The sequence below is a fragment of the Corythoichthys intestinalis genome, chromosome 3 (genome assembly GCF_030265065.1).
Source record: "Corythoichthys intestinalis isolate RoL2023-P3 chromosome 3, ASM3026506v1, whole genome shotgun sequence".
Taxonomy (NCBI): domain Eukaryota; kingdom Metazoa; phylum Chordata; class Actinopteri; order Syngnathiformes; family Syngnathidae; genus Corythoichthys; species Corythoichthys intestinalis.
The window spans coordinates 25,711,818-25,738,252 of NC_080397.1; the positions used below are offsets into that span (position 1 = coordinate 25,711,818).

Here is a 26,435-nt window from a genome sequence, read left to right on the forward strand (position 1 = left end):
TCTCGCATTATTTTCGTATGCATACATCAATGCTACTTTTGACATACCCAAACTTGAAAACGGGTCATTCTTGATCCAAAAACAATATACTACTCAGGCCAAGTTAATTTACCGATCCGATTTGATTCACTAGCAAAAATATGTGCTGATTTCTAACACAAGACAAGGGTTAAATTGTATTTATACCCCCCATGCACACACAGACACACACCCACACACACAGTAACTAAGTAACTTGAGTATATTTTATTTCAGCTATTTTACTCTTTAACAGTACTTTCGATTTTTTTCTTTTACTTGTCCACCCCTTCATCAGATGGCCCTTTCTTTTTACCTGAGCGACAGAAAAGCCAGGCACATTGTCATCAGCAGCCTGTAAAATCTTCAGCACCACCTCGATCCTCTCATAGTTGTACGGACTCAGCTGATTGAGTGCATGAGCAAGCCAAAAAACAAAAAAAAAAAACAAAGAAAAGCACACAGCTTCAGTACAGCGCATGAGGTATGTATTAGTTTATAATTCATTATTTTTCATTCAGTCATTGTTCATATCATTTTCTAATGGTCAATAAGAATACTGCTGTGCTAAGCTGTGACCAGTCCTTGTACAAAGGCAGAAGGCTTCTACAAGGCTTCTACATTAACTTTAAAGGCAACATGCAAATTGGCCCAAACCCAATAATGAAACGCAGATGTCGATATTATCCGATATCATTTTAAAATGCGTTTATTAGCCGATATTTTCGGGTAGACGATAGCATCGGCTCTCGTATCCCATTATAATCTTATGTTCTCTTATCCTGGTTACCCGATAATATCAGACAACTCAAGTAAATAATGTAAAAAAACTTTAACTGTCAAGTTTACACAATTAATTAAAAATTAAATTACTGAAATGAATACCCATTTAACTTAACAAGTGAAAATAAACATAAACGCTGACATAAAGAAAACACTGAGAAAAAATGAAAAATGAATACAAATTAAAATAATCCAAAATATAAATAAATATAGATTATAGTATTTTTCCCCCCCCACCTTGAAGAGCAGCTCAGCGAGAGTGGTGACGAGCTCCTCGGTTTGCCGCAGCTTGGGGACAACGGCTAGAACCCGCTCCAGCGCGCGGGCGTGGCCGTCGTCCCCGTCTTCTTCCTGCAGCAGCACCGTGCCCACGTACAGGCCGATGACGTTATCGGCGTCTAAACCGTAAGCGCTAAAAGCGCAGAGCGAGCGTCAGCAGCGGGCAAAAAAGCCAGCACAGGTGACATCTTCCGTACCTGCAGTACTGAAGGATGACATCCGGATCCATCCGCTTGTTCTCCACCAGAACGGGGATCAGTGCGCCCTTGGCCTCGGGCGGCCGCAGAAAGACAGGTCGCATGGAAACCTGCGTTCAAACCAAAGAGGGCAAGGAAGGTTGACTCGTCGGCCGGCCGGCAGACTTACCTCGGTCTCGGCCAGAAGGACGCCCCATTGGGCGTCGGTGATGGCGGACAGAAACTTGTTCATTTCCTCGGTGCAATTGTGCAAGTGGCAAAGGCGGGCCCCAATCCTGGCCGCCGCCTGGATGCCGAGCCACTAGAGTTAGCCTCGAAAGGAAAGCAGCGGCTGCAGCAGAGGAGGCGAAGCGGCGGCTTACCAAAGCCCTGGAGTAGTTTTCCCATGTGTCGTAGATGACCTTCCAAAGGATTTCAAAGGCCTCTTCTTTGGAGAGAAGCGTGCACAGCCCCATGGCCCAATCCACATCCACCGTCCTCCAATTGAGCACCTATGACAACACCCTTTTAATGCCGTTGACCATGCTAGGCGTCCAATCCACCTGCTTCAAATTTGAATGACTTCATCACTCGTAGACGTCCAATCCATTTGAAGAGGCAATGTGGCAACCCCTGTAGATATTGGCTCACTATGTTGATTTTGGGCATTCCTGGATCATTTTCTGTTCATTCCATGTCACTTCCTTTTGATTTGGGGGTATTTTCAGGTCGCTCCCTGTTGATTTTTAAGACATTTGTTGGTCACGTACCCATTTTGGGCCAATTCCTGTTTCTTGAAAGGTATTCCTGGGTGACTTCTTTTTGATTTTGTGGCGTTTGCATGTCACTTCCTGTTGATTTTTGGCCATTTCTTGGTGATAGCCTGTTCATTTTCTGTCGCTTCCTGTTGATTTTTCAGCATTTGTGGGTCATTGCCAGTTGGTTTTTGGCCATTTACAGGTCACTTACTGTACTGATGATTTTGGGTCACTGAATAGAAAATGTCCTCAAAATGAACAGCCTGTGACCAAGAAATACCCAAAAATGAACTCCCGTAGTAGCTTCCATTGAAGACGCGAGACATCCAATCCATTTTGACAGATAGGTTAAAATGGATTGGACGTCATGCCACTGACAGAGGCAGCCCTCCTCTCTCAAGCACAGCCATTTGAGAATGACTCCAATCAGCAGATTGAAATCAGTCACCTTGTAAAGCAGAGCCACAGCGATGGATTTCAGGGACGAGGCGGCAGTCTTGTGCACTTCCTTTAAGGTCACGTTGTACATTTTCAGCCTTTGTGGCTCGTAAAGCTATAATAAAAGCACGATGAGATGGCAGATGGTGACGGACAGGAGGCAACGGAGAGACGGCCCCTACTTGGGCAGCTGTCTTGGGGTCCATGATGTTGGAGGTGATGTGCCGCAAGCACCCGGCGTAGCAGTGGAGCAGCACCCCGAGGGCTGACTCCAGCTGACCGCATTCCTGGAACTGCTGCAAAATGTGGCGTAGGGGACCCTGCAGAGGCCGCAGGTAGTCGGAACCTGCGACCCCCGCCGGAAAAGTTAGCGTCCGGAACAAGGATGCAGGAACGTCGACTCGACGCACCCACCGTCTTGAAATGAGCAGAGTGGGAGGCAGGAACAGTCCAGGGGGTACATTGGCTCATCTGCCAGGACGGGAAACAACCATTCATCAAAAGACAAAAAAAATATATATATATATATACGGGCAGTATTTTGCAGCCTCTTAGGATTCATGCTTACAAGCTGTGTTGCACCGATATTTTTGGGCTCCTGATACCAATTTTGACACCCGGCCAATGCTGATACGTTTTTTAAAAATATTTTTCATTATAATTTATTTATTTATTTATTTATTTTTGTTTTCCTTTAATACAAGAGGACTGCATAATCACTTGAATGTAAAGTCATAGCTGTCGTGGCTTGGTCAGACACTGCTTAGCTTTCATTGACGGCATTAGACGTCCAATCTATTGGAAGTGGGGAGAGCTGGTGGCAAATTTACGAATGTTGGTTCACCGCCACCCTCCTGCTTCAAATGGATTGGACGTCTACTAGAGATAAACCCATTGGTTGGAAGGTGCATGTCGGGAAGAGGAAGAAGTTCCTAATTAAAGTATGATACCAATTTCAATTCAAGGTGGAAGCATGCAATACCTATACTTCGCCCCTACCAACATGGCCCTAAGGCAGGGGTCGGTAACCCATGTTTTAAGAGCCGCATGCGGATCTTTAGCGCTGCCATAGTGGCTCCCTGGAGCATTTTGAAAAAATGTTTGAAAATGTAAAAAGATGAGGAGGGAAATACATTTTTTGTTTTGATATGGTTTCCATGCCTGTCAACCCGAGACTGTTGGCAATCTTACAAATAGTGGCATATGGCCTTACAAATTGGTGACTAATCTTACAACGTTTTATATAGCGTTACCGTTATAGCGTTTTATATATATACTGGACTGTCTCAGAAAATTAGAATACACAATATTCTAATTTTTTGAGACAGTCCTGTGTATATATACAGGATTGTCTCAGGAAATTAGAATACACAATATTCTAATTTCCTGACTGTCTCAGGAAATTAGAATATTGTGTATTCTAATTTTCCTGAGACAATCCTGTCTCAGGAAATTAGAATATTGTGTATTCTAATTTCCTGAGACAGTCCTGTATATATACACAGGACTGTCTCAAAAAATTAGAATATTGTGTATTCTAATTTCCTGAGACAGTCCAGTATATATATATATATATATATATTAGGGCTGTCAAACGATTAAAATTGGTTTACAGTGTCTAAAAATGATTTTGGCGGACAGCCGGAAGCCAAATCAATTAAGACGTCACTTAAAGACATTAGACCCCAATCTCAATGATAAGCTGCTTGGTTGTTTTTCAGCGAAAACGTGCCGAATATTGCCAACAATCGTCCCGCTTTGTCAGTGCTATATCAGGAAACCAGTGAGCACTGTTAGCATGCTCAGTGCAAAATAACCCCACACCATTGCAAACTGGAGGTGATACTGTGAGCAGCGAAAATAAAAACTGTCCTTCTGTCCAAAGACTTTTTTTTTTCTTCTATTCAGTTTTGTTTTTTCGGTCAAATTTTTTGGCATATTGTCCTCATGAGTTAATGTTTCTAATCGATTTGACTTTGTTATTATTTACTGATTTTATTTTTCAGTATCAAATGGTCAAAAATGTACCTTGAGTGTATTTTTACAGTTTGGATTTGACCTTTTTTTTTTTTAATTCAGGCAAATTGATGCGTGTTGTCTTTTCTGTTACAAACAAAACAATGTTAATAAAGTTATACTTTATAAGTTGATCTCTGTTATTTTCTCTAATAGAAAAAAAGGACACAATGTGAGGCAGAGGCGTACTTATAATAGTAATATTATAGACAAATGATACTATTTACAGTGGCGGCAGAGTTTGGGGGGGCATAACAGAAAACAATTGAGAAGCACTGGTTTAGGCTCACCTGAAGGATGTTTTTTTTTTTTTTTTTTAACTCAGGGGTCCCCAAACTTTTTCCTGTGAGGGCCACATAACTTTTCATTTCTCTGATGAGGGGCCGGGGTCAGTTTGTAACAGAAAAAGTGTGACGATTGAAGGAGTGCCTAAATGTAAAAATGTATTGTTTTTCAGAAAGCCACGATCAAATAACCCTTTCTGGATTCTTCACGGAACAAAAGTAAATAAAATAAAAATTATATTATATTATATTATAACACTATTAATTAAATAGATAATAACCAAATAACCCTCTCTGGGTTCTTCACAGAAAAAGCCAGGAAATAAACAACACAGGTTAAAAAAAAAAATAAATAAATAAAAACTGTTCAGGGGGCCGGACAAAATGTGGAGGCGGGCCGTATCCGGCCTTATCCGGCCCGCGGGCTGTAGTTTGGGGACCCCTGCTTTAACTTTTCACCCTACTATACATATCTTATCATGTTTTGAAAAATAAAAATCCTGTTCAATGGAAAAAAGGTTGTTGTTTTTTTTTGTTTGGTTTTTTTTTTAACCCAGATATCTCGAAGTAACATATTTAAGAGCAGTAAGTGCAATACCGTAATACCATGAAACCGTGATATCTTGGCTTGAGGTATCTAACATATACGTCTTCTGGTGATAAACTCATTTTGATGTGTATCAAAAAGTACATTGCACAGTCACTCCCCAATACAGATAAGGCATTTTTAATGCCGTATCGGTACCAATACCGATACTAATGTCGGTGCAATGCTACTGAACAAGCAATGCAAAACAGCAGTTGACTTGTGTATATCCCGTATATGTTTGTATTTACCTTGGGAGACGGGCATCAAGCAGTTGGTCATTTGGTAGTGTACGGGCAAGACGGAGACGGGGTCCAAAACGATGCAATCTTCATGGAAGAAATCTTGGAAGAGCCACTCGCAGTAGGGTTCTTTCTCAGTGCCCAAAGACAAATGCTACAGCACACACATTAGTTAAAATTCAAACATCCCTTTTTTTTTACTTCAACTTGAAGAGGAATAGCCCAAACAAGTCATACTGACCTCCTGGGTGAAGCCGTAGTCGTCAGACAATTGGCACTGGTGAGAAATATCCATGGAGAGCCGTGTTGACTTGCAAAGCTCCAAACAGTCTAGCAACAAGTCTGGAATCAGGAAGAACAAAGATGCCCTCAAACACCTTATGGGGCAAGTGATTCTTTAAGGTCCTTTAAAAAAATATTATTCATAAATGACAATTCCCTATCAAGGGTTAAACTGCAGAAAGCATATGAATTTATTTACCAGGGTGGCACAGTGTGGCGGCCCGGCAGGCCAGCTGGTAGACGGTGGCCGGCAGGTCGGCGTCCTCCGCCATCGCGTCCAGCATCCGACACAAAGTTCTGGCGGCGCTGAACAGAGCCTCTCCCGTGTCCGCGTCCATGTGGTGTTTGTACAGCTCGCTACGATCAGATGAGACGAAATATGAAAAACCCAGTTGGTCCAGACATGCGCAGACGTACGTACGTACTCGAGGACGGCGAGGGCTTCGGAAACGCGGTCCGTCACCAAGGCTCCCAGAGCCAAATGGGAAAGGTGATCCTGCGGCCCCCGACGGAGCGTGCGGGCCAGGCGGCGCAGGCCAGCGTCTGTCCTGGGGCCAGGCTCGTGCTCGGCCACCGCCTCGCAACGTTCCCAGACCTCATTCCTGATTTCCGGATCTTCGTATTCCGCAGGGGAAGTGAAGATTTCAAAACACTCCTGAAGAAAAGCCAGCAGAGTTTAAAAGACTTGACTCAACGCCCGACGTGCATGCCGCTCTCACCTGCAGCTGGGCGATAGCCTGGAACATAAGGAGATCCTCTTCACACGTCATGCTTTTAAGGACGTCATCTGCAGGAGAAATTGTTTATCTCCATTGGCCGCCATTGACGGCAATGGACGTCATCCATTCGCTGCCTGTCCTCCCAGTTCAAATGGATTGTTTAGTTGTGACAAACTTACTTCAATTGACAGCAGAGGGATGATTGGGCATCTATCATAATCAATGGGATTGAAAGTTCATAAAAAATATATGTTTATTAATGTATATTGGAAACATCGAGTTTTTTTTTTTTTGAGTGTCAAGTTTAAAATTTTACCATCGCAACAACAGTACTGTAGCTGATTGCTAGTCTTGCCTAGCCTTGGGATATCACGACAACACGAAACCTGTATTTCTAAAATGTATTTTATAACGTGTATTATTTTCAATTTTTTTCGCTTATGTTTTGTATCTTGTTATAATTTGTTATTCAAAGAGTACTTTTTGAACAATAACTTGCAGTTGGCGCATATGAAAGCTAGTTAGAGAATTCATCAGAGACAAAAGTGAGAAGGAATTTCATGTCAACAATCTTTTTGAGGGACTATTTTTCTATTGCTGGTGTAAAAAAGCGCATGTTATTTTTGCTTTTTAACATCTGCATTTGATGATCATAAATAATGAAACACTGTGAATATACTGTATGTATAGTAGAGCTGTCCCGACTAGTTGACGTCATCGATGACGTAAATGCGTCAACGAGCATACCATCCTGTCGACGGTTCATAAAGGGTTTTTAAAAAATTATATGCGTGGAAAGTTGAGAATGGCAGACGCTCGGGATTCAAGCGGAGAAAGTGGCACAAAGCCAAAAAAGCGCATCAGAGTGACCAAAGCATGGACTTATTTCAATGAAACAAAGGAGAGTATGCTGTCGTGTGCAGTCTCTGTAATAATGTTAAGCTTGCATACCACGACAGCAGGTCGGCCCTGAATGAACACCTGAAGCGCCGTCACCCTGGTATAATTTTGGAAGACGACAGGAGACAACAAGCTGGCGGATCGTAGGTGCATATAACAACATTTTTTTATTGAAGTTGCCTTTACATATGTGGGTCCTATGACAGATTAGGGGTAATGTCGGGCTAATGTAGTTGAAAAAGCAGCTATGTACTTTACGTAGCGCATTGCCGCCTCCGTTAAAATCGCCAATCTTGAAAGCATCTTGTGTTTTACAATGTTTTACAAACAAGGAAATCCTTATTATTTTGCTTCAAGATTCATACTAATGCTTCGTCGTAGCTCTCAACGAAGGTAAATGTCTGTTAAGTGCTTTCTGTTCACAGCTACATTACCCCTACGTAATACTTTTTTTCTCTCGTAGCAATATTATGACTTTAATCTCGTTTTTTTATTAAAAAGCTATTTATTTGGTCCTAATACTCTGTCGTAGCGTCGTAGTAACGTGCATCATAAAGTTTTTTTTCACGTACTTTACTCCAGTGATACGTGACATTTATTTATTCACCCTTCTGGTGCTTACTTATAGAACAATATTGTCATACCACAAAAAGAGAAAGTAAGAACTGTTTTGAATCCTGTTGGAACGGTGAAGTCACAGTGTTCTGAATCTGTTTACATTCCATTATTTTGCACTAGTTATTGCCATCAGCATTTGACCTCATTGTTCAGTTGTGATTTATTATTGTTATCTATTGTTCATTTGTACTATAATAAAGAATTTAAGTATCCCAGAATGTTTTTGTGAATGAATAATCACCAACCAAAATTTAATTGGTGGCGGCACGGAGGCAGAGTGGTTAGCACGTCCGCCTCACAGTTCTGAGACCAAGGGTTCAATCCGGGCTCCAGCCTTCCTGTGTGGAGTTTGCATGCTCTTCCCGTCCCTACGTGGATTTCCTCCGGGACTCCTGTATCCTCCCCCGTCCCAAAAACATGCATGGTAGGCTGATCGAACACTCTAAATCATGGGTCCCCAAACTATGGCCCTCACAGGGAAAAGTTTGGGGACCCCTGCTCTAAATTGTCCGTAGGTATGAGTGGGTGATTGAATGGTTCTTTGTCTCGTTGTGCCGTGTAATAGGGTGGCAACCAATTCAGGGTGTACCCCACCTACTGCCCATAGTTAGCTGGGATTGGCTTCAGCTCCCCTGTGACCCTCGTGAGGATAAGCAGCTCGGACAATGAATGAAAGAATGAAAAATTCAATTGCAATTGGTTCTATGGTTCTTCACCAGAGGTGGGTAGTCATGTGTTACTGTACATTTACAAGTAACTTTTTAAGAAAAATGTACCTCCAAGAGTAATTTTACTTAGCCATACTTTTAATTTTTACTTGAGTAAATTAGTGAAGAAGAAATGCGAGTCTTACCCTGCTACTTAGTCATTATATATTTCCTCTTTATTCTAAATATTAAGATTTGACTTTATTTTTGCCAGCACAGCACAGTGACTACCTTTTTCACCAATGAGACGTCGCACCAGTAATGGCATGACTCCATGATACCAATTAGACGTAACGATACAGTCAAACAACTGCACACAAGCATGTTCTTTAAACAGTTATGTTTCATTTCTGTACAATTTCCTCATTACAATTTGATGATTTTTTTTTTTTTTTTTTTGCCTAATGTGGTCATGTCATAGGTTAGAGTATGATAAAATTCCATATACAAGTAGATGACGTTGTGCTGAGAAAAAAAAACTTTGTTTATATTTTATATAAATATATTAAAAATATATATTATATTTTGTTCATATTTATTCAGACAGGCTTCTTCCTCGTAATTCCATTCTTCCTACTTGTGTTTCATGTTCTTACGGGTATATCTGAAATTGTGTATTTTTACTTTTTATCTTGTAAGATGACCTTAAGAGTTCTGAAAAGCACCAAGAAATAAAATGTATTCTTTTTACTAAAACAGAAGGGGCAAGCAATAAGTACTGTCTATAGGTGAAAAGCAATCAAACTCTTGATAGCTAGATAGTAGCTAGCATAGACTGAATCGAAAGCGTTGATAGCTTTGACAGACCCAATCGCAGGACACAAGGAGGCGAACAACCATTCGCGCACACAGTCATACCTAGGGACATTTTAGAGTGTTTGATCAGCCTACCATACATGTTTTGGCAGATACAAAGGGAAAGATTGATAATTTATTTATCCCCCATAGTAATTTAAGTGAACCTTTTCCTTCCACAGCAGAAGGCCTGGTAAAAAAATCTCCAAATGACAGTAAATGGTAGACGACTTACTTTTGTGTATGACGCGTTGATATTTGAGCGCCTCCACCATCGCCCGGCCAATGACGAGCTTCTCTTTCTCGTGCTGTGACCGACAATCAGACAGGCTCAACTCAACAAGGTGTTACTGAGTAAGCTTCACCTAAGATTTGCCTGTCCAAAAGAGCTCACATCCATCCCATGTACAAGGGAAAAAGGGGTTCCTTGTCACTTTTGCACTCTTTCCATCAACACATCTTAGAACTAGACAGTACCTGGGGATGCTTAGCTTTCTTTGCCATGGGTCACTTCCTTTAGAGTTTTGTTCACTTCCTAAAAATTTCGGGGCATTTACCTTGGACATGCTAGACATCCAATCCGTTTTGACGTGGGAGGGGCAAATGAACGAACGCCAATGATTTCATTTTGGGACTATTTTTATAGGTCAATTCCTGTTAATTTTGGTGCATTTACAGGTAACGTCCTGCTGATTTTGGGTCACTTCATATTTATTTGGGACATACCAGGGTCACCTGGACCCTGTTCATTTCTGAACAGAAAACGACCCAGAAATGACCAAAATAAACAGGATGTTGCTTGTAAATGCCCCAAAAATGAACAAGACACCTGTGGTGTAGGGATTAACTCAAGTAATTTGATTGGAAAAAAGCTTCAAATCAAATTTTGCTGCTTCGAGGATTTATTTAATTAGAGTAGCGTTTTAATGCTTTGTTTTGAAAGTGTTTGCATTTAGCTTTATTGATTTGGGTGGATACACTACCCTATAGAGGCAACAGTGAATATGACATAACTCATTTAACATGGATGAATCCAGCTGCTCCCTGTTAAGACCAACAAAAGGTAAGTTTTTGTTTGAGCAAATGTTTTTTTTGTTTGGTTTTTTTTGCACTCGTAATTTAGTTTATAGGTATATTTAGCAGTTTTTGGTGGGAATAAGTGTTTGAACTATTTGTTTAGACCATTGGAAAAACAACCTTAGCATTTTATAGCATTCAAGTTGGCGGACCTTTGCCATGCAAATTTGCCAATTGTTCTTTTATTATTCTTAGATCCTAATGTATTTCTTTTTTATATTGTTTGAGGCTAAGATAGGTATAGGTAAAAAGGTATTTTAATTTATTTTTAAAAGAAAGTGCAATCCTGCATAGTTTGAAGAAACACTCAGGAATTTTATTTTGTATTCACATTTCATGCTCTTTTGAAAGTGCAAACTTGGCAAGCCTTTGTTTTTCTATCTCCTAGAATTTATTCTGCATTAATTAAATGTTCCTAATCAGATTACTCGATTATTCGAACTAGTTGATAGATTAATCGATTACTAAAATAATCGATAGCTGCAGCCCTACAGGAAATGACTGAAAATAAACAAGAAGTGACCTAAATGCCCCAAAATTAACAGGAAATGACCTGTAAATGCCACAAATGAACTCATTGGGTGTCATTGACGGCACTGGACATTCATTTTGACTATGTGTGAATGAACGACGATTCACTCGTCCCCTTCCTAGTCAAAATGGATTAAATGTCTAGTGTCATCAATGGAAACGAATGAGAAAACAAGGAAATGATCAGAATGTGGCCCAAAATTAATAAATGTGAGCAAAAATCTACAGGAAGTGGCCTATTTCATTGTACTGTATAATGACAATAAAGGTCTATTCTATTCCATTCTATTGTATGAGAGAGCAAAGAATCCCTACGGATTTTTTCCAGAAATTGCATTTTTTACTTTCAATACTGATATTGCACAACACTGGTGGTCGGGTAAACGTAAGTGTGATAAGCAACCCCCTTCGCCCTGTGTGATTGTGCTCTTCCCTAATTCTTTCTGGTCTGTGTGACTCAAAACTATTGAACTCACATCAGGGGATAAGCAAACTTTGTCTTCCAGCGCTATCTTGGCCCAGGACGCGAGGCGCTCCATCACGAGGGTCACCTCTTCGGCGGGCAAACTCTTGAGCGCTGCCGCGGATGCGTCGCTCTGCCAAAGGGAGCGCTTGAAAAAAGCGGGTGTGGGGAAAACCAGCCGGCTGGCCGGCACCCAGGCTTACCTCGCCTCGGCCGATGAGCCGCACCGCATGCAGGTAGTTGACGTGCCAGGTGGGAAGCTTGCACGCTCGGACCAGGCTCAGGGCGTCCCGCAGGCTCGTGGGAGAGTCCCGCTTCAAGATGTAGTTCACCACCACCTGACACAGACCGAATTGTCATTTTTCGCAACAGATGCAATTCATTTTCTGGGTGAATTCCCATTTATTTTGGCCATTTTTTATTTTCCCCCCAAAACTACAGAAGTGACCTGAAAATATCATAAAATCTGTAGGAAGTAACCAAAATCAACAAAGTCACCCTGAAATCCCCCAAAATGAACAGGAAGTGATCCAAAACTGCCCCAACATCATCAGGGAGTGAACTAAATACACAGGAAGTCAACCATAAATGTCCCAAAATGAATAAGTGTCTAAAATAAACAAGAAGACACACAAAAAATACCCAAATTTAACAGAAGTGACACGAAAATGTCACTCGATCAATAGAAAGTGATGGAAATCAACAAAAAATCCAACACAAATGCACCAAGATGAAAAGGAAGTTAATTAACAGGGAGTAATGAATTTTTTTAGGCAGTCACCCGGGAATCACCCTAAATCAATAGGAGGTCGGTCACCCAAGATCAATAGGAAGTGATCCAAAAATGGTCCAAAAGCAACAGGGAGGGACCAAAAAAAATAAAAAGTCACCCAGAAATGACCCAAAATAAAAAGTCACCTAAATTTTATTTATTTTTTTTATTATGATTTATTTATTTATTTATTTTTATTCTGTGATTAAATGCGATCTTTTGTCTTGGTTTTTACGTTGTGTTAATTTAAATGTGATTTTTTATGGTCTTCATGTGATGTAAAGCACTTTGAATTGCCTTGTGTTGAATTGTGCTATATAAATAAATTTGCCTTGCCTTGCCTTGTCTAAAAATGACCCAAAAGTCACCTCGAATTAACAGAAAAGATTGAAAAGACAACATTAGAATTGATGCATTTTCAAGGATTTCAAGACCAAGTGGCAAACTTGTCTATTAATGATGGAAAGGGTCCATCTTTTGACTGCCTCTTACCATGATTTGAGCGCTGTTGGCGATGTTGTAAGTGCGGATCCCATAGCCCCGCAGAATCATACGGATTTCCATCAGCCGGTAGCCCTCGCGCAAAAGCTCACACCTGCGTACGGCAAAAGCGGCGCTTCAGAAAAAATCCGCAGACGGCAGGGCGGGGAGGGGCGGTATGTACTTGGGTCCGGGCGCCTCCAGGTAGCGCTGAACCAGCTCCTCCACGAGCTTACTCCAAGGAATCACTGCTTTCTGCATGATCTCCAGCACGGCGTCTGCCATCAGCTGAGAGGGAAAAAAATGTTTGGTTTACTAAATTAAAAAAACCCAAATCAAATGTCTTTTGATTATTTACTGTTGCGCTCTGTGCCTCGTTGGCCATCCTGTCTGGCAATTAACTTCCTAATTCACCCAATAAGGAGAACGAATAAAATATGGCTTTTCACTCTGGAGTTTTATTGCTTCATCACAGTATTGGAACAACTCAATAACTGTTGGACTCATCACATGTCACAATAATCTCATGCAATAAATCAAAGTGCATCAAAAGATTCAAAACTTCAACGTGTACTAACCGGAAGTATGCTTTGTATTAGTGATGCACAATAATGCATTTTTCAACCGATACCCATAACCGATAGTTTCCTCCTCGTTCCAGCGGATAACCGATAACGTCAAGCCGATAATTGTAATAAAAGATATATGTAAAATGTTTAAGTACTTTATACACAAGATTAGTGCTGCAACGATTAATCGATTAACTCAAGTATTCGATTAGAAAAAAACTATTCGAATTAAATTTTATTGCTTCGAGTATTCGTTTAATTAAAGTGGTGTTGTAATGGTTTATTTTAAAAGTGTTTACATTTAGTTTTATTGATTTGGGTGGATACACTGCCCTCTGGTCTGCCTCATTTCACATGGCTGAGTCCAACTGCTCCCTGTTAAGGTCAACGTAAGCTAAGTTTTTGTTTGGGCTAAGGCTTTGTAATGCATTCGTAATTTATTTCATTGGTATATTTAGCCGTTTTTTTGTGAGAATATGAGTCTGAACTATTTGTTAAGAGCATTGTAAAAAAGCGTTACCATTTTGTAGCATTTAAGATAGCGGCCTTTTTGCTATGTAAGTTAGCCAATTGTTCTTTTGTTGTACATAGATTCTCATTTATTTTTTTATACCGTTTGAGGCTCAGCTCAGGTATTTTAACTGTTCATGTTCCTTATCCGATTAGTCGATTATTCGAACTAACTTCTTCATCGATTAATCGACTACGAAAATAATCGATAGCTGCAGCCCTACACAAGATTACAATTACTGTGCAAAAGTAGAATTTATTGCTCTTTATTACAACATCAAACAAGTAGTAAATTCCAACATCCAAATAATGGCGGATTGCCTGACATTGTGTATTGGTAAACAGAGTAAATACATAAGATGCACAAAAGTCCCTTTAAAATAAAAGTAAGCTAACATATATAGCATTACTACACAGCAAAAACACACCTCCTTAAAACTATATTATATTCTTTTCTAATCTAATCTATTGGAAATAAGTGAAATTATCTGCCAGCGCTTCAAGTTTATTTGACTCAGATTCTTGAAATAAGAAAAATAGCTAACTGAAAATAAGCTTAACAGCCTTATTTTAAGCAATAAATTATTGTATTTAATCCTTGTTTGTCAGAAATGTTCTTTATTCAAGAATAGGTATGGTTCAAAACAGTATTTGATAGCAAATTTTTCTTGATTTAGGTGAAAAATTACCATTTTTTTATATATAGACTTAATAAGAACGTAATATTTGGGGCATTCATCTGCTAACTAGCCTTTAACACTCAAAACAAGATGGAGAAAATTATTTGACTAGATTTCAGAAAAATGATCTGATTAAGATGTTATAAATTTACAGCGTACTGAATGCATTACTATACTGACCGACTGACTTCTTGTGAGTGTGGTTTGGTACACGTTGAAATTATCATCTAACTCCTGTGCCATCATGATAAGAATGCTCACTTGACATCACTTTTCCAAATGTCCGTGTTGAAACTGATTTGATCGGCATGTTTTTCACAAAGAATGGTGGTCGTATAAACTGCATAATTTTTTTATCCGGGGCTTTGGCTCTCTGGTCACTTTGGTAAAAAAAAAAAAAGTCTCTCGTTCAACCGAACCTGGCATCTCATCCCGCCTGTGCTTTTCAGTCCATCCGGCCACAAAGTGAGCACCCGCGCCAGGCCTCAGTCTGGCCGTGGTGCTTAATGAGTTGAACCGGAGATGAGTGGCAGCGGTGCTGCCGTCAATAGCGTCTCCAATCGCTAAAAGCCTCGTAACTTAGTTTATGTTTGTTTACATTAGCTTCAGGCTACGTGCTAGCAGCAGCCTCGTATTTGTTCCAAAAATATTTGGGGTGCAGCTTTAAATGGTTGATCAGTCTGTTGAATGAGGACGGTTTCTTTCCACCTCGTGGACCTTCTGCAGTGCATGTTTTGCAGATGGTGAGAGCGTCCTTTGTTTCACACACGGAAAAATCAACCCACGGCTGGTGACAGAGCCGCCATGATATCCAACTGCCTCAACCATGTCGTGTAACGTGTCACTCATGCGACAGGGGCTTCAGAGGTAGGAGGGTTTGAGAAGGCGGCGGTGCAGAATTGGACAAAATTGCACACATTTGGAGGCTAAATCAAGTATATAATTATCGGATTGCATTATCGGTTGAATTTTTTAAAATCTGGATTATATGTGTGACGTCATAACTCCCATTATCGGCCGATAATTATCGGTAACCGGTATTATCGTGCATCTTTACTGTGTAAATTATCTCCTTCAAAATAATATAACACATATTAATCCCGATGAGAGCACATATAATCTAACATTTGCTCTTTCGGTGCCATTGACGATGATCGACGCGCTTCTGCCAATAATTTAAATGAGTTTATCGCGAATAGATATCCAATTCGTTTGATGCCTAGTGCCTTAACAGCAGCAAATGAAGTAACGTTGGCAAAAAAAGAGACTAATGACTTACGTCTGTATCAGCCATGCATCCCAGCACTGCCACTGCTTTGGCTTCCCACGCAGTGAACAGTGTGTTGGTTTGAGAGCTGTGACGTCCCAGCATCTCCTAAATTCAAATGACGACAAATGCTGGAGACGTCGGAATGGCGCTTGACGGTGTCGGTGCGGTTCCCACCTTAATGTAATGTAGGAGCAGCTCGTCTAAAGCGAGGCCTTGTTCCTCGGCATACGGAAGGATGTGGTTTTTCACGGCGGCGGCCACCAACGGCGGAGCCGCCACTTTGTCCAGCATGAGAAAGGCCACGCCCGCTGCCTTTCCCTACCGTGAGAAACGCCGTGACGGACAAGCTTTCCAATTGGGGGACGGAGACACCGCACAAACCTTCTCGACGAGCGAGAGCGAGAGTCTGCAATTGTATTTGGCGTCAAGGTGAAGAAGCTGACGCAGGTTGCACACCAAGGTGCGCAAGTTCTCCACCTCTTCTGAGCCGCAAACACCATCCTGCAAAGAGCCAATTATGAGTGTGATTGTGGGTCTTTTAACCCATTGGCCACCACTCACGGCGCTAGACGCCCAATTGGTTTGAAGTGGGAATCGGTTCATTTTCTGCCAGCCCCTCCCCCTCAGCTTCAAACCGATTGGACGTTTAGCGCCGTCAGTGGCAGCCAATGAGTTTACAGCAAGTGACACATAAGAAATAGACCAAAATGACCTGGAAGTGACACAGTATTGAGTCGACCCAAAATCAAGTGGAAGGGACCCAAAAAAGAGGAAGTAGAGCCAGGCGGTTCACCAAAAATTTACCATTACCGAGATGGTTTACGATAACTGACGTAATTTTGACCATGTTGGTAAAATCGTTTTTTGATTTGATTTGATTTCAGATGTTAGGACACAATTAATAGCCTCAAAATCCACACAAAAATTATGAAATGAAATAAGACCACAAACACCCAAAAAGGAGTGAGGAAAATGCTAAGCTTAAAAGGTTCCCACCTCTACACATTCAAAATTTTATACATAAGACGCACCTCCATATAATTCAAAACTATACATGCTGTACATGGATATCAATATCACAAACTAAATCAATAAGTAAATAAACAAAAAAAGATGAACAAAAACTTCAAAAACCATCATTGCACAGGTTCGCACATGTAAGACTGAAATATTGACTGTTTAAACATTCTCTAAAATTGATAAATACCTCACAACCGATACACTGAAACCTCTCATAGTTGTTCTGTTCCTAATCCTTTTGAAATTAAATGTCCTTCTTAGAGTAAAGGCACTTCTAAATTAAACAATTGTTGAATATTACCAGGCAATTTATTATTTTTTTGCCTTAAACATAATTTGTACTGTTTGGTAATGCACCAAATCAGCAAATTTTAAAATCTTTGAATCCAAAAAAAGGGAATGAGTATGGTCCACATATCCTTTCTTATGAATAATACGTATTACTCTTTTTTTGAAGAATAGAGATTCCAATGAGTTTTTGTAATTATTTCCCCAGACTTCCACACAGTAAGTTAAATAAGGAAGAACTAAAGAACAGTACAAATTATAGAGAATCAAAATCTAAAAACAACATTGCTTTATTCATTTTTTAATGAAACAAAAAAATTAAAGTCTTATAGCCCGCTTTGACGACGCGTTGTTCGGCTATGCTCATTCCCCTTAAAGAAAGTACAGGCAGTGTGCTTACGTATGGTGGTATATTTGTAATTTCTATATTCGGCTTGGACTCCAGCAGACTCCGATGGCTGGATGGAGCCCTGGTGGCCATTATTCTTGCCTCAGACTTTTATGCCATTGGCGTAGTCACCTGCCACTCAAACACACCGGAACTAGCGTTGAAGTTGAATCTTTGTGTCAAAATGATTCAATCGAAAAAAAGTGCATTCAAAACTTTTTCCACTTCAAAAGAGTTTAAAACTTTTTGCTTTTCAAAAAAAGTGACACTTCAACCAGGCCATTTGGGGGCCCTAAGCAAAATAATGCAAAGGGGCCCATATTTTTGGCCCACCATTTCGTCACATTGTACTGTGAAACCCATACATACGTCCATAATTTGTATATTAATCAGATTTTGTTGCACTGCATACTTCAAACTTCTCACCCCAAATGACTGTCAGTACAGTAGATAGCGCCAAACCTTTTTCAAAAAGAGGAAAGAAAGAAGTTAAGGAAGAACTTTTATTTTTTTAAGTTTGTAATCAAGTATCAAAACTCACAAAAGTCAAATAAAGCAAACTGTAGTAAACAAAGTAGAATATAAAGATAGTGTAAAGCGCTTTAAGCGCCTTGAAAGGTGGAAAAGCGCTATACAAGTATAACATCATTAAACAATTGCCAGATTGGGGGGCCCCCTAGTGGTCAGGGGCCCTAAGCAGCTGCATAGTCTGCGTATAGGCTGGGCCGGCCCTGACTTCAATAAAAAATATACATATTTCAAATTTAAAAATTATATTAAAAAATATATATATTTTTTTTTGCAAATGATTTTTTTTCTTCGATTAAAAATAGTTTTTTGATTAAAACAACTTTTATTGCGATTGAATGATTTAGATACAAATGTCCTACCCCTAATATGGCTCAAACACAAAAAGCATTGCTTCAATCAAAGGAAACAGTTTGAATGAAAAATAAAGTGTTCAAATGCAAATTTCTGAGTCTCAAATATTTTTTCACATTCAAACCTTTTTTTTCTACGATTGAATTTTTAAAAATTTTTGATTGAAGTGATTTTTCTTTTGAAAATATATATTTTTTTGTTTGAAGCAACTTATTTTTTTAATGAATAATAAAGACACGAATGTCCTAGCCAAAATGTGGTCCAACCGCAAAATTACATGACTTCAATCAAAAATGTTGTTTCAATCAAAAAAAAAATTGATTTAAATCAAAAAAAAAATTTCAATCAAAGAAATAGTTTTCAAATATATTTTTTTGAGTTTCAAAATTTATTTTTGCATTCAAACACATTTTTTTTTGATTGAAGTGACTTTTTCTTCGATTGAAAATATATATTTTGATTGAAGCAACTTTTTTTTGATTGAATAATAAAGACACAAATCAAAGCTATCAGAAAAACAAACAAACAGAAGCATGTTGCAATCAACCGGTACGCTAACACTACAAGTGAACATGATGGAGTCGCATTATAGCGAAACGGCTACCAGTAGCCAGGCCACAAGCATTTTGAGTATCGCAGAAGTCGAAGCTCATAGTGTGGCATTAATGCCTAGAAAGAACTCGACGCCGGTTGTCTGGAAGTGTTTAGGATTCGAGAAGGACGACAAACCACCATCACAGTCCAATTTATTCCATGTTATTGAGGACAAAATCTATTTGTTTCATTTCTATTTTTAGTTTCACTTTTCAAGTGATGGTTGAATAAAGTCAGCAAATTATACCAACGTCTTCTGTATCATCATTTGGGAGTTTAGCTAGCTGTATAGCCAGGACTGAGCCTTAGCGTCTCGGTGAGGAAAGTACAGTCATATACCCTCCCGATGCAGTTATCTCCACCTTGCAATGACTGCAAGTCGCACTGTTGTAATTTTTCACCGTGAAGTGAAGACACACTTTTGAGCGTTTGAACCTACAGTATGTGCTGTCATTGTTATGTTTACGGCTGCAATGCTCATGCTAAACCATTGTAATCTTTCATCTTCACCCTCTTTCCTGGTGAAGTGTAGCCAAACTTTGGAGCCTGTGGTTCTTGGCGCCATGCTAGTTTGATGCGTCTGGACCACAAGACACGTCACACGATGACGCAATACGTGTCTTTGGAATCGTTAAAGGGATCGTTAAGGCTTTTTCATTGTGATGCTGAGGGCTCGAAACACTAAGAAGCGGTTCAGAATTGGAATCGGATTTCGATTCCCATCCCTAGTCCATTTCATAAATAACGGATGTAGGAGTAGTGCTTTGAGCACAGACAACACCTAACAATCAGTATGTCGCATTATTTTGTGCGTCTCTGACTTTTCTGATAGCTTTTATGATGGGACAATTTAAAATGGATCATCTTAGCATTCAGCATAATCCAAGAGTGTAGCCTATAATATGAGCGTTTAATGGCCACAGCTATTTTCCTTTATGTGCTTGCTTTATTATGTATCATAACTGCCATCATAAAATCTTCTTAAATGTTCAATTGGCATAAGAGTTAAACCAATATAGCATAATGTGTGTGTGTTATGGGGGGGCGTGCATTTCAGAAAATGCTCTGGAAAAAAAACTGAAACCTTGAAGTAAACACTTTTGTTGAATGATCATGTCACAGCAGCCATTAAAAGAAGTTTTCTGATACTCGGTCCTCTGTTTGACGTACACTGTTCAAGCCCCTCTTGCTGTAATTAATTTGTGTTACAATGACAGTTTTGCACAGTGGCCATAGCAATATTTACAATGTTGTACATTGTTTAGTCATACAAGTCGTTTATAAAATGTTTATACTTGAATGCTTATTGTTTACAAGATGGTGATGTTTACAGACCGCTGGAGGTAAGTCCGCTCAATTTACAGTCATAATTAAGGCCATATCACCCAGCCCTAAGAGGAAGTGACCTGGAAATGTCCCAAAATGAACAGGAGATGACTCAAAAATGCCCAAAATGAACAGGAAGTGACTTAAGAGAAAACTTACAGATTTCATCCATGACCACAAAGACGGCAGTCCGAGCTCTGCCAAGGCCAGCCCGTTTTGTGGCCAAGTGCTCTGTTGGGACAAAAATAAATAAAAAAACATATACATATTAGAGCTGTCCTGACTAGTCGACTTAGTCGACGTCATCGATGATGTAAATGTGTCGACGAACACAAGATCCCGTCAACGGTTAATGAAGTGTTAAAAAATATGGCTGTACGTCCGCCGTGAATAAACACCTAAAGCGCCGTTACCAAGTTGTAATTTTGGAAGACGACAGGAGACAACAAGCTGGCAGATCGTAAGTCCATCTAACTAACAACATTTTTTTTTATTGAAGATGCTAAGCCTGTCGCGATATGCAATAAGTCCATTTATCGCAATGAAATTTTCACAGCTGCCTTCACCGCTTGCGTGCGTGCATGCATGCATACATTTGTGTGTGCGTGTACACGTGCGTGTTGATAGCATATGAGACTCCAGTTCCTTTCACAGATTTTTATTGGTCATCAACATGCTGTAGAATTAAAGTTCAGACATACAAAATAAGGAAACGCATCTATATTATGCACTGTAAACGTTAGCATTGCTACATTGAGGCTAATTGGGGAAAAAAGTAGGGCTGTCAAACGATTAAAATTTTTTAATCGAGTTAATCACAGCTTAAAAATTAATTAATTGTAATTAATCGCAATTCAAACCATCTCTAAAATATGCCATATTTTTCTGTAAATTATTGTTGGAATGCAAAGATAAGACATAAGACGGACATGAACATTCAACATACTGTACATAAGTACTGTATTTTAACAATAAATCCACAAGATGGCATTAACATTATTAACATTCTTTCTGTTAAAGGGATCCACGGATAGAAAGACGTGTAGTTCTTAAAAGATAAATTTGAGTACAAGTTATAGTAATAGTAAATGAAAACCCCTCTTAATGTTTTTGTTTTAATAAAATCAAATAAAATAAAATGCCGGTTCTCTTTGAATTGAGTGCTTTTCTTTTTGTGAACATTATTTTTTTTGAGATAGGAATATTATTTTTGTTGTGCTTTCACTAAATGATACTGTAGCGACTTAACTGTTCCGCCCAAAAGCATGATGGGAAGTTGGCAGTGGTGGCTGCAAATGGTATACAGTATGTTCTGCGTTGTGTTCACTTAGACGCGTTAAGAAATAATCGTCTCCTGCTTCGCCCAAATGCATGATGGGAAGTTGGGTAACCATGACTGTCAGTAGTGGTTGCAAATGGTATACAATATAGTCCGCGTTGTGTTCAAGTAAGAATGTTAAGAAAAAGATCGTCTCTTACTCCGCCCAAATGCATGATGGGAAATCGTGCAACCAGGACTGTTAGTAGTGGCTGCCAAAGATTAAGCCAATAACAGGCGCGGTGCAATGAACGCCTGTGTCCACTCCCATTTCTATGCCTTTTCACTCTCAATGTGCCAAAACGGTGTCATTGTAAACTGTTTGATTGCATCAAATATTTTAACTTGATTAATTTAAAAAAAAAATTACCGCCTGTTAACGCAATAAATTTGACAGCCCTAAAAAAAAGACAACTTACTTTAGCCTGCTATAAAACATTGGCAGTTTCTCCAAAACGCAAACTTGCGGTGAAAATGTGGCACTTCAAACATGAAAAATCACTTGTTAACAGCATTTGCAAACGAAAAAAAAAAATCTATTACTGACACCACACGCAATGATGAAAAATGCTTTTGGCAGGGTGTAAAGCTTACAGTTAGCGGTTTAGTGAACGTACTTCTGGTGAACATTTCAAAAACAAAAGCACATCATGTTCGTCATTTAAATAACGATTTCTGGAGTTCATCCCACATACTTTAGAATTCAGATTCTACACTAAGAATAGCTTTGAAATGCCACCCTTTATGAAAAATCTGATTGGCAATGAATAATTATTGTAATACTATTATATATAGTAGTATACTATAATAGTTATGCTATATATTTTTTTAAACAATTGTTTTGAATCATGTTGGAAAGGCGAACTCAGTGTTCTGAATCTGTTTACATTTCATTCTTTTGCACTAGTTAATGCGATCAGCATTTTACCTGATTGTTTATTTGTGATTTATTATTGTTATTCACATGTTTATTTATACTTTAAGAATTTAAGTGTTCCAAAATGTTTTTGTGAATTAATAAGCGTCAACAAAAATGTCATTGCTAAATTTGTAAAAAAATATATATATAGATTAGTCGACTAATCGGAAAAATAGTCGGCTGACTAATCGGGAGAAAATTAGAGGTTTGGGACAGCCCCAATATATACATATATACTGTATATACACAACCACACACACACAATTTTCTTTCAAAAAATGTCTTCAAGTGTTAGATTGCGCTGCCAAGTTGCTCCTCTACCTTTTCCATGAGCTCCAGATGGCGTACCCTCTGCTCAATCCATCGGGCCAGGATTTTCTGAAAATGAGAAAAGTCGAGCTCTAGTTATAGCCAGCTGGCTAGCTATAACGCATGCTACGCTGCACCGCACTGCGCTACCTGTCCCGCTGGAAGCCATTTCCAAACAAACGGAAGAAAAACGCTCCTGAACCAAGGACACAGGTCTCTGGAGGGCAGATCTTCCGGAATGGCGTCCAAGACGGCTCGAAGGCCAGTCTCATCGAAGCCGTCTGCAATCTGGCCCTTAAACAAAAACAACAAAATGGTTATTTCACCCTTTGTCCATCATTGCTATTGGCACAGATATCACATGTATCACATGTGGCCGACACTTGATAATGGTTAAATTATAATTACGCATCGACCCAATTTCTGATCACGTGATCATATCGGGACATCCCTAGTTATATTTCACGTTACTAATGATTTAATGTGAATAGCAATGCACTGAAATGCATAAGTGATGCCACAACAAATAACGTTATATTGGCCAGTGGGGTGGGCAACAAACATATGGGGGAGCCGTGGTCACCCCTGGTGGCGCCATTGACCAGAAATGCTCCATAATCAACAGGAAGTGACCAAAATGCACAGTGAGTTAACCAGAAATGACCTAAGATCAATAGGACGTGACCCAATTTAAACAGGAAATGCACCAAACTAACAAACGTTTATCAAATGGCCTTGACACAAAAAGTGACAATGTCCTCCTCGAAGCCCATGTTTGAGTATAGAAGCACCCAATTTGTAAAATTTTACAGTTGAAAGTGAAGAGAGCGTGAGAAGAGGCAGTCTCCCCCGGGCCAGTTGCCACTCGCCAGAACAGACAGCCACAAGGCAAAAGGAGCGACAGGGACCCCACTGACCCCGCCTATGACTTGCTCCCCACACCCCTGAATAGGCCCTGCACTGCCGCACTAGTGGCCGGGGGGCTAACCACCACCCTGTCGGGGAAAAGTCCCATCCCAAACCCCACAAACGACTTGGCCGAAAGAAGGGCAACAGCGACAGAGCACCTCTCTGTCGCCTTACTCACCTAGGAGCTGGAGACATGCCGAAAAGAGCACAAATAAAAGACATTTTCTCATTTCCACTAGGGTCTTCTTCTTCAGTTACCTCGTATTTCAGCCAAAGGAGTTGCGCACCCCGAAAGTCTCCGTTTCTCAGGCGACTCAGAATATCACCAAACATGTCGGTGGAGTTGAGGAACTTGATCCAGGCGACGCCGCTGCGTGCGACAGAAAGCGGCGATGAATGTCACCGCCGTAGCCCAAGACGAGGGATTTGGCGTACTTGAATTTTTCCTGGCCGCAAAGGCCGCAGAAGGTCACCAGCCTGGCTAAGGCCTCGTGGAGACGTGCGGATGGGAAACGCGCGGCAGCATGGCTCAGCATCTTCTCGGCCGTCTCCCAGGTGGGCCACGGAGCCTTCAGGCAGTAATCCGCAACATATGCCTCATCCTGGACCGAACAGGGGGACCTGTGTTACTCGTTCCGAGTGGATTTTCCCAGATTTTCTGTGCTCAATTCCAATCTGGGAGCGAGCCAGACAATCACATCACGTGGCTTCTCACGTCGATTTTGATTAGGTTCACTCTGGCCTCCTCCACAAGTCGGGAGACTTCATCTTGTTCGCAGTCGTCCGCCGATGCCAGCTGCTCCAACACAAAGTCCAGCTTCACCTTGTGAACCAGCTGGACAAAAGCAGACATGATTAGCCGTTATTCACCGCACATTACATACATACTGTATAAGACGGTGGTCTCAAACATGTGGCCCAGGGGCCAAACGCAGCCCACAGGACACTCATAACATAAACATGAACTAGCCTTTTTAACTCAAATTTGCAGGCTATGTGACGTCACAGACATTTTCGGGCATGAGGGAAGGGAGTGCCCCAATCTACCAAATACATATGGCGATGCTTTGAATTTGGCTGCTTAGTCCGAAGGTCTGCTCTCGGGGAGCTCCTCTAGTTTGTACTTTGATTGGCTATGAGAAGGAAAATCAAAATGATCTTCAGGCATGGGGTATGAGACTTGTGTTTTGATTCCCTTTCAAGCCTTTAAGTCGTTGATTGCCATTGAGGCGATAGGCGAATGTTCATTCACCGCCATCCCTCCCGCTTCAAATGGATCGGACGTCTACTAGTGACAAACAGAAACATGTAACATGTTAACTGCACACAGTTAACATGTATGCTTTCCTTATTTTAATTAGTCACTGGATAGCATAATTTCTGTCTAGTAATAAGCCTTTCTTTATCCTGGGGCATGTGGCCATTTATTCCATGTCCTGTATGTTTATGCCGCTTGCTTGCCCCCCCCCCATTTTGTTTTCCCTGAATAAATCGAGTTAAAGCTACATCGACTTCCCGCATGTTCTATTTAGCTGTAAATGAACCAAACTCCAAATCGAACATGAACTCATCTTAACAGCAAATGGATGATCGGACACCACATGATTGGACATCTATCATTCCAAGTAAAAATAATGTGAACGTAAACCATGGGCCCAATTAAATCTCCATTTCCTACATTTTAAAAAAAAAATCCAACATAGCATACCTCCAAATCCAGCTCAAATAGAGCGGCAAACTTTTCAGCCTCTTCAAAACTGCGCTTGTGAAGAAGTCTGCTCAGCCTGGTGGAAGAGAAGTGGAAAGACCTTAGCCGCACAAGGCACGACGACCAAAAATGGACTTACCTGGTCTCCGGCAAAGCCTCCGTCAGGCATCTGATATGCAGGGAGGAAGGCCGCTCCCCCCCGCTGCTGCAATAGAATGAATGAACGGCTGTCTTAACAGCGCAATAATACACAAAATAAGAAAAGCTTACCTTCCTAGCATGCAACAAACTCCCTCCACGAAATAAAAGGTGTCCTGAAACAGGGATTTGGTTAGCCTTACTTGCTCCAAAACTAAAAAACGGAGCAGCTTTAAAGGGAACAACAAGCTTTTGATGGTGTATTTACAGGTCTTAAAAAAGTTAAAACAGGAGGCTGCTGCCAAATTTTTTTACAAATGCAAGCAAATTAGGGAAAACCAAAACGAAATTTTAATAAAATCAAAGGTTTAAATCTTTATCCGGCAAGTGACATTTTTGGTTATTTAACCCGATCTTACACAAATTATTATTTATAGTTACCCCTTACACAGGAACTCTTTTAACTCGCTGCCATTAACGACGTTAGACATGCAATCCATCTTGACGGGGAGGGGTGAATGAATGAACGTTCATTTGCCCATCCAGTCAAAATGGTTGCATTTAATTAATTAACTTCCTGTTGATTTACAGGCACCTACTGATGACTTAGGGCATTTCAGAGCAAATTCATGTCCATTTTGAGGCATTTACGGGTCACCTCTGTTGAGTCTGGGTCACTGAAC

At 40.3% G+C, this 26,435-nt stretch overlaps 1 protein-coding gene across 1 annotated transcript in view; it reads right to left on the reverse strand.

Annotated features, from left to right (window-relative positions):
- Positions 1-26,435, reverse strand: part of kntc1 (kinetochore associated 1) — a 144,673-nt gene that overhangs the window by 92,240 nt on the left and 25,998 nt on the right. Inside the window, exons 13-42 of the mRNA XM_057831191.1 lie at positions 25,885-25,928; positions 25,754-25,819; positions 25,615-25,690; positions 24,622-24,741; positions 24,342-24,508; positions 24,165-24,276; positions 23,148-23,291; positions 23,010-23,066; positions 20,611-20,682; positions 16,335-16,454; positions 16,128-16,271; positions 15,963-16,058; positions 13,109-13,212; positions 12,937-13,039; positions 11,876-12,010; positions 11,686-11,805; positions 9,837-9,909; positions 6,582-6,649; positions 6,288-6,517; positions 6,062-6,219; positions 5,822-5,922; positions 5,590-5,734; positions 2,867-2,923; positions 2,635-2,798; positions 2,463-2,567; positions 1,640-1,768; positions 1,447-1,563; positions 1,278-1,387; positions 1,039-1,213; positions 335-424 (exon numbers count right to left, since the gene is read on the reverse strand). Of these exons, the coding sequence (XP_057687174.1) occupies positions 335-424; positions 1,039-1,213; positions 1,278-1,387; positions 1,447-1,563; positions 1,640-1,768; positions 2,463-2,567; positions 2,635-2,798; positions 2,867-2,923; positions 5,590-5,734; positions 5,822-5,922; positions 6,062-6,219; positions 6,288-6,517; positions 6,582-6,649; positions 9,837-9,909; positions 11,686-11,805; positions 11,876-12,010; positions 12,937-13,039; positions 13,109-13,212; positions 15,963-16,058; positions 16,128-16,271; positions 16,335-16,454; positions 20,611-20,682; positions 23,010-23,066; positions 23,148-23,291; positions 24,165-24,276; positions 24,342-24,508; positions 24,622-24,741; positions 25,615-25,690; positions 25,754-25,819; positions 25,885-25,928 (3,402 nt within the window). The remainder of the gene's footprint in view (positions 1-334; positions 425-1,038; positions 1,214-1,277; positions 1,388-1,446; positions 1,564-1,639; positions 1,769-2,462; positions 2,568-2,634; positions 2,799-2,866; positions 2,924-5,589; positions 5,735-5,821; positions 5,923-6,061; positions 6,220-6,287; positions 6,518-6,581; positions 6,650-9,836; positions 9,910-11,685; positions 11,806-11,875; positions 12,011-12,936; positions 13,040-13,108; positions 13,213-15,962; positions 16,059-16,127; positions 16,272-16,334; positions 16,455-20,610; positions 20,683-23,009; positions 23,067-23,147; positions 23,292-24,164; positions 24,277-24,341; positions 24,509-24,621; positions 24,742-25,614; positions 25,691-25,753; positions 25,820-25,884; positions 25,929-26,435) is intronic.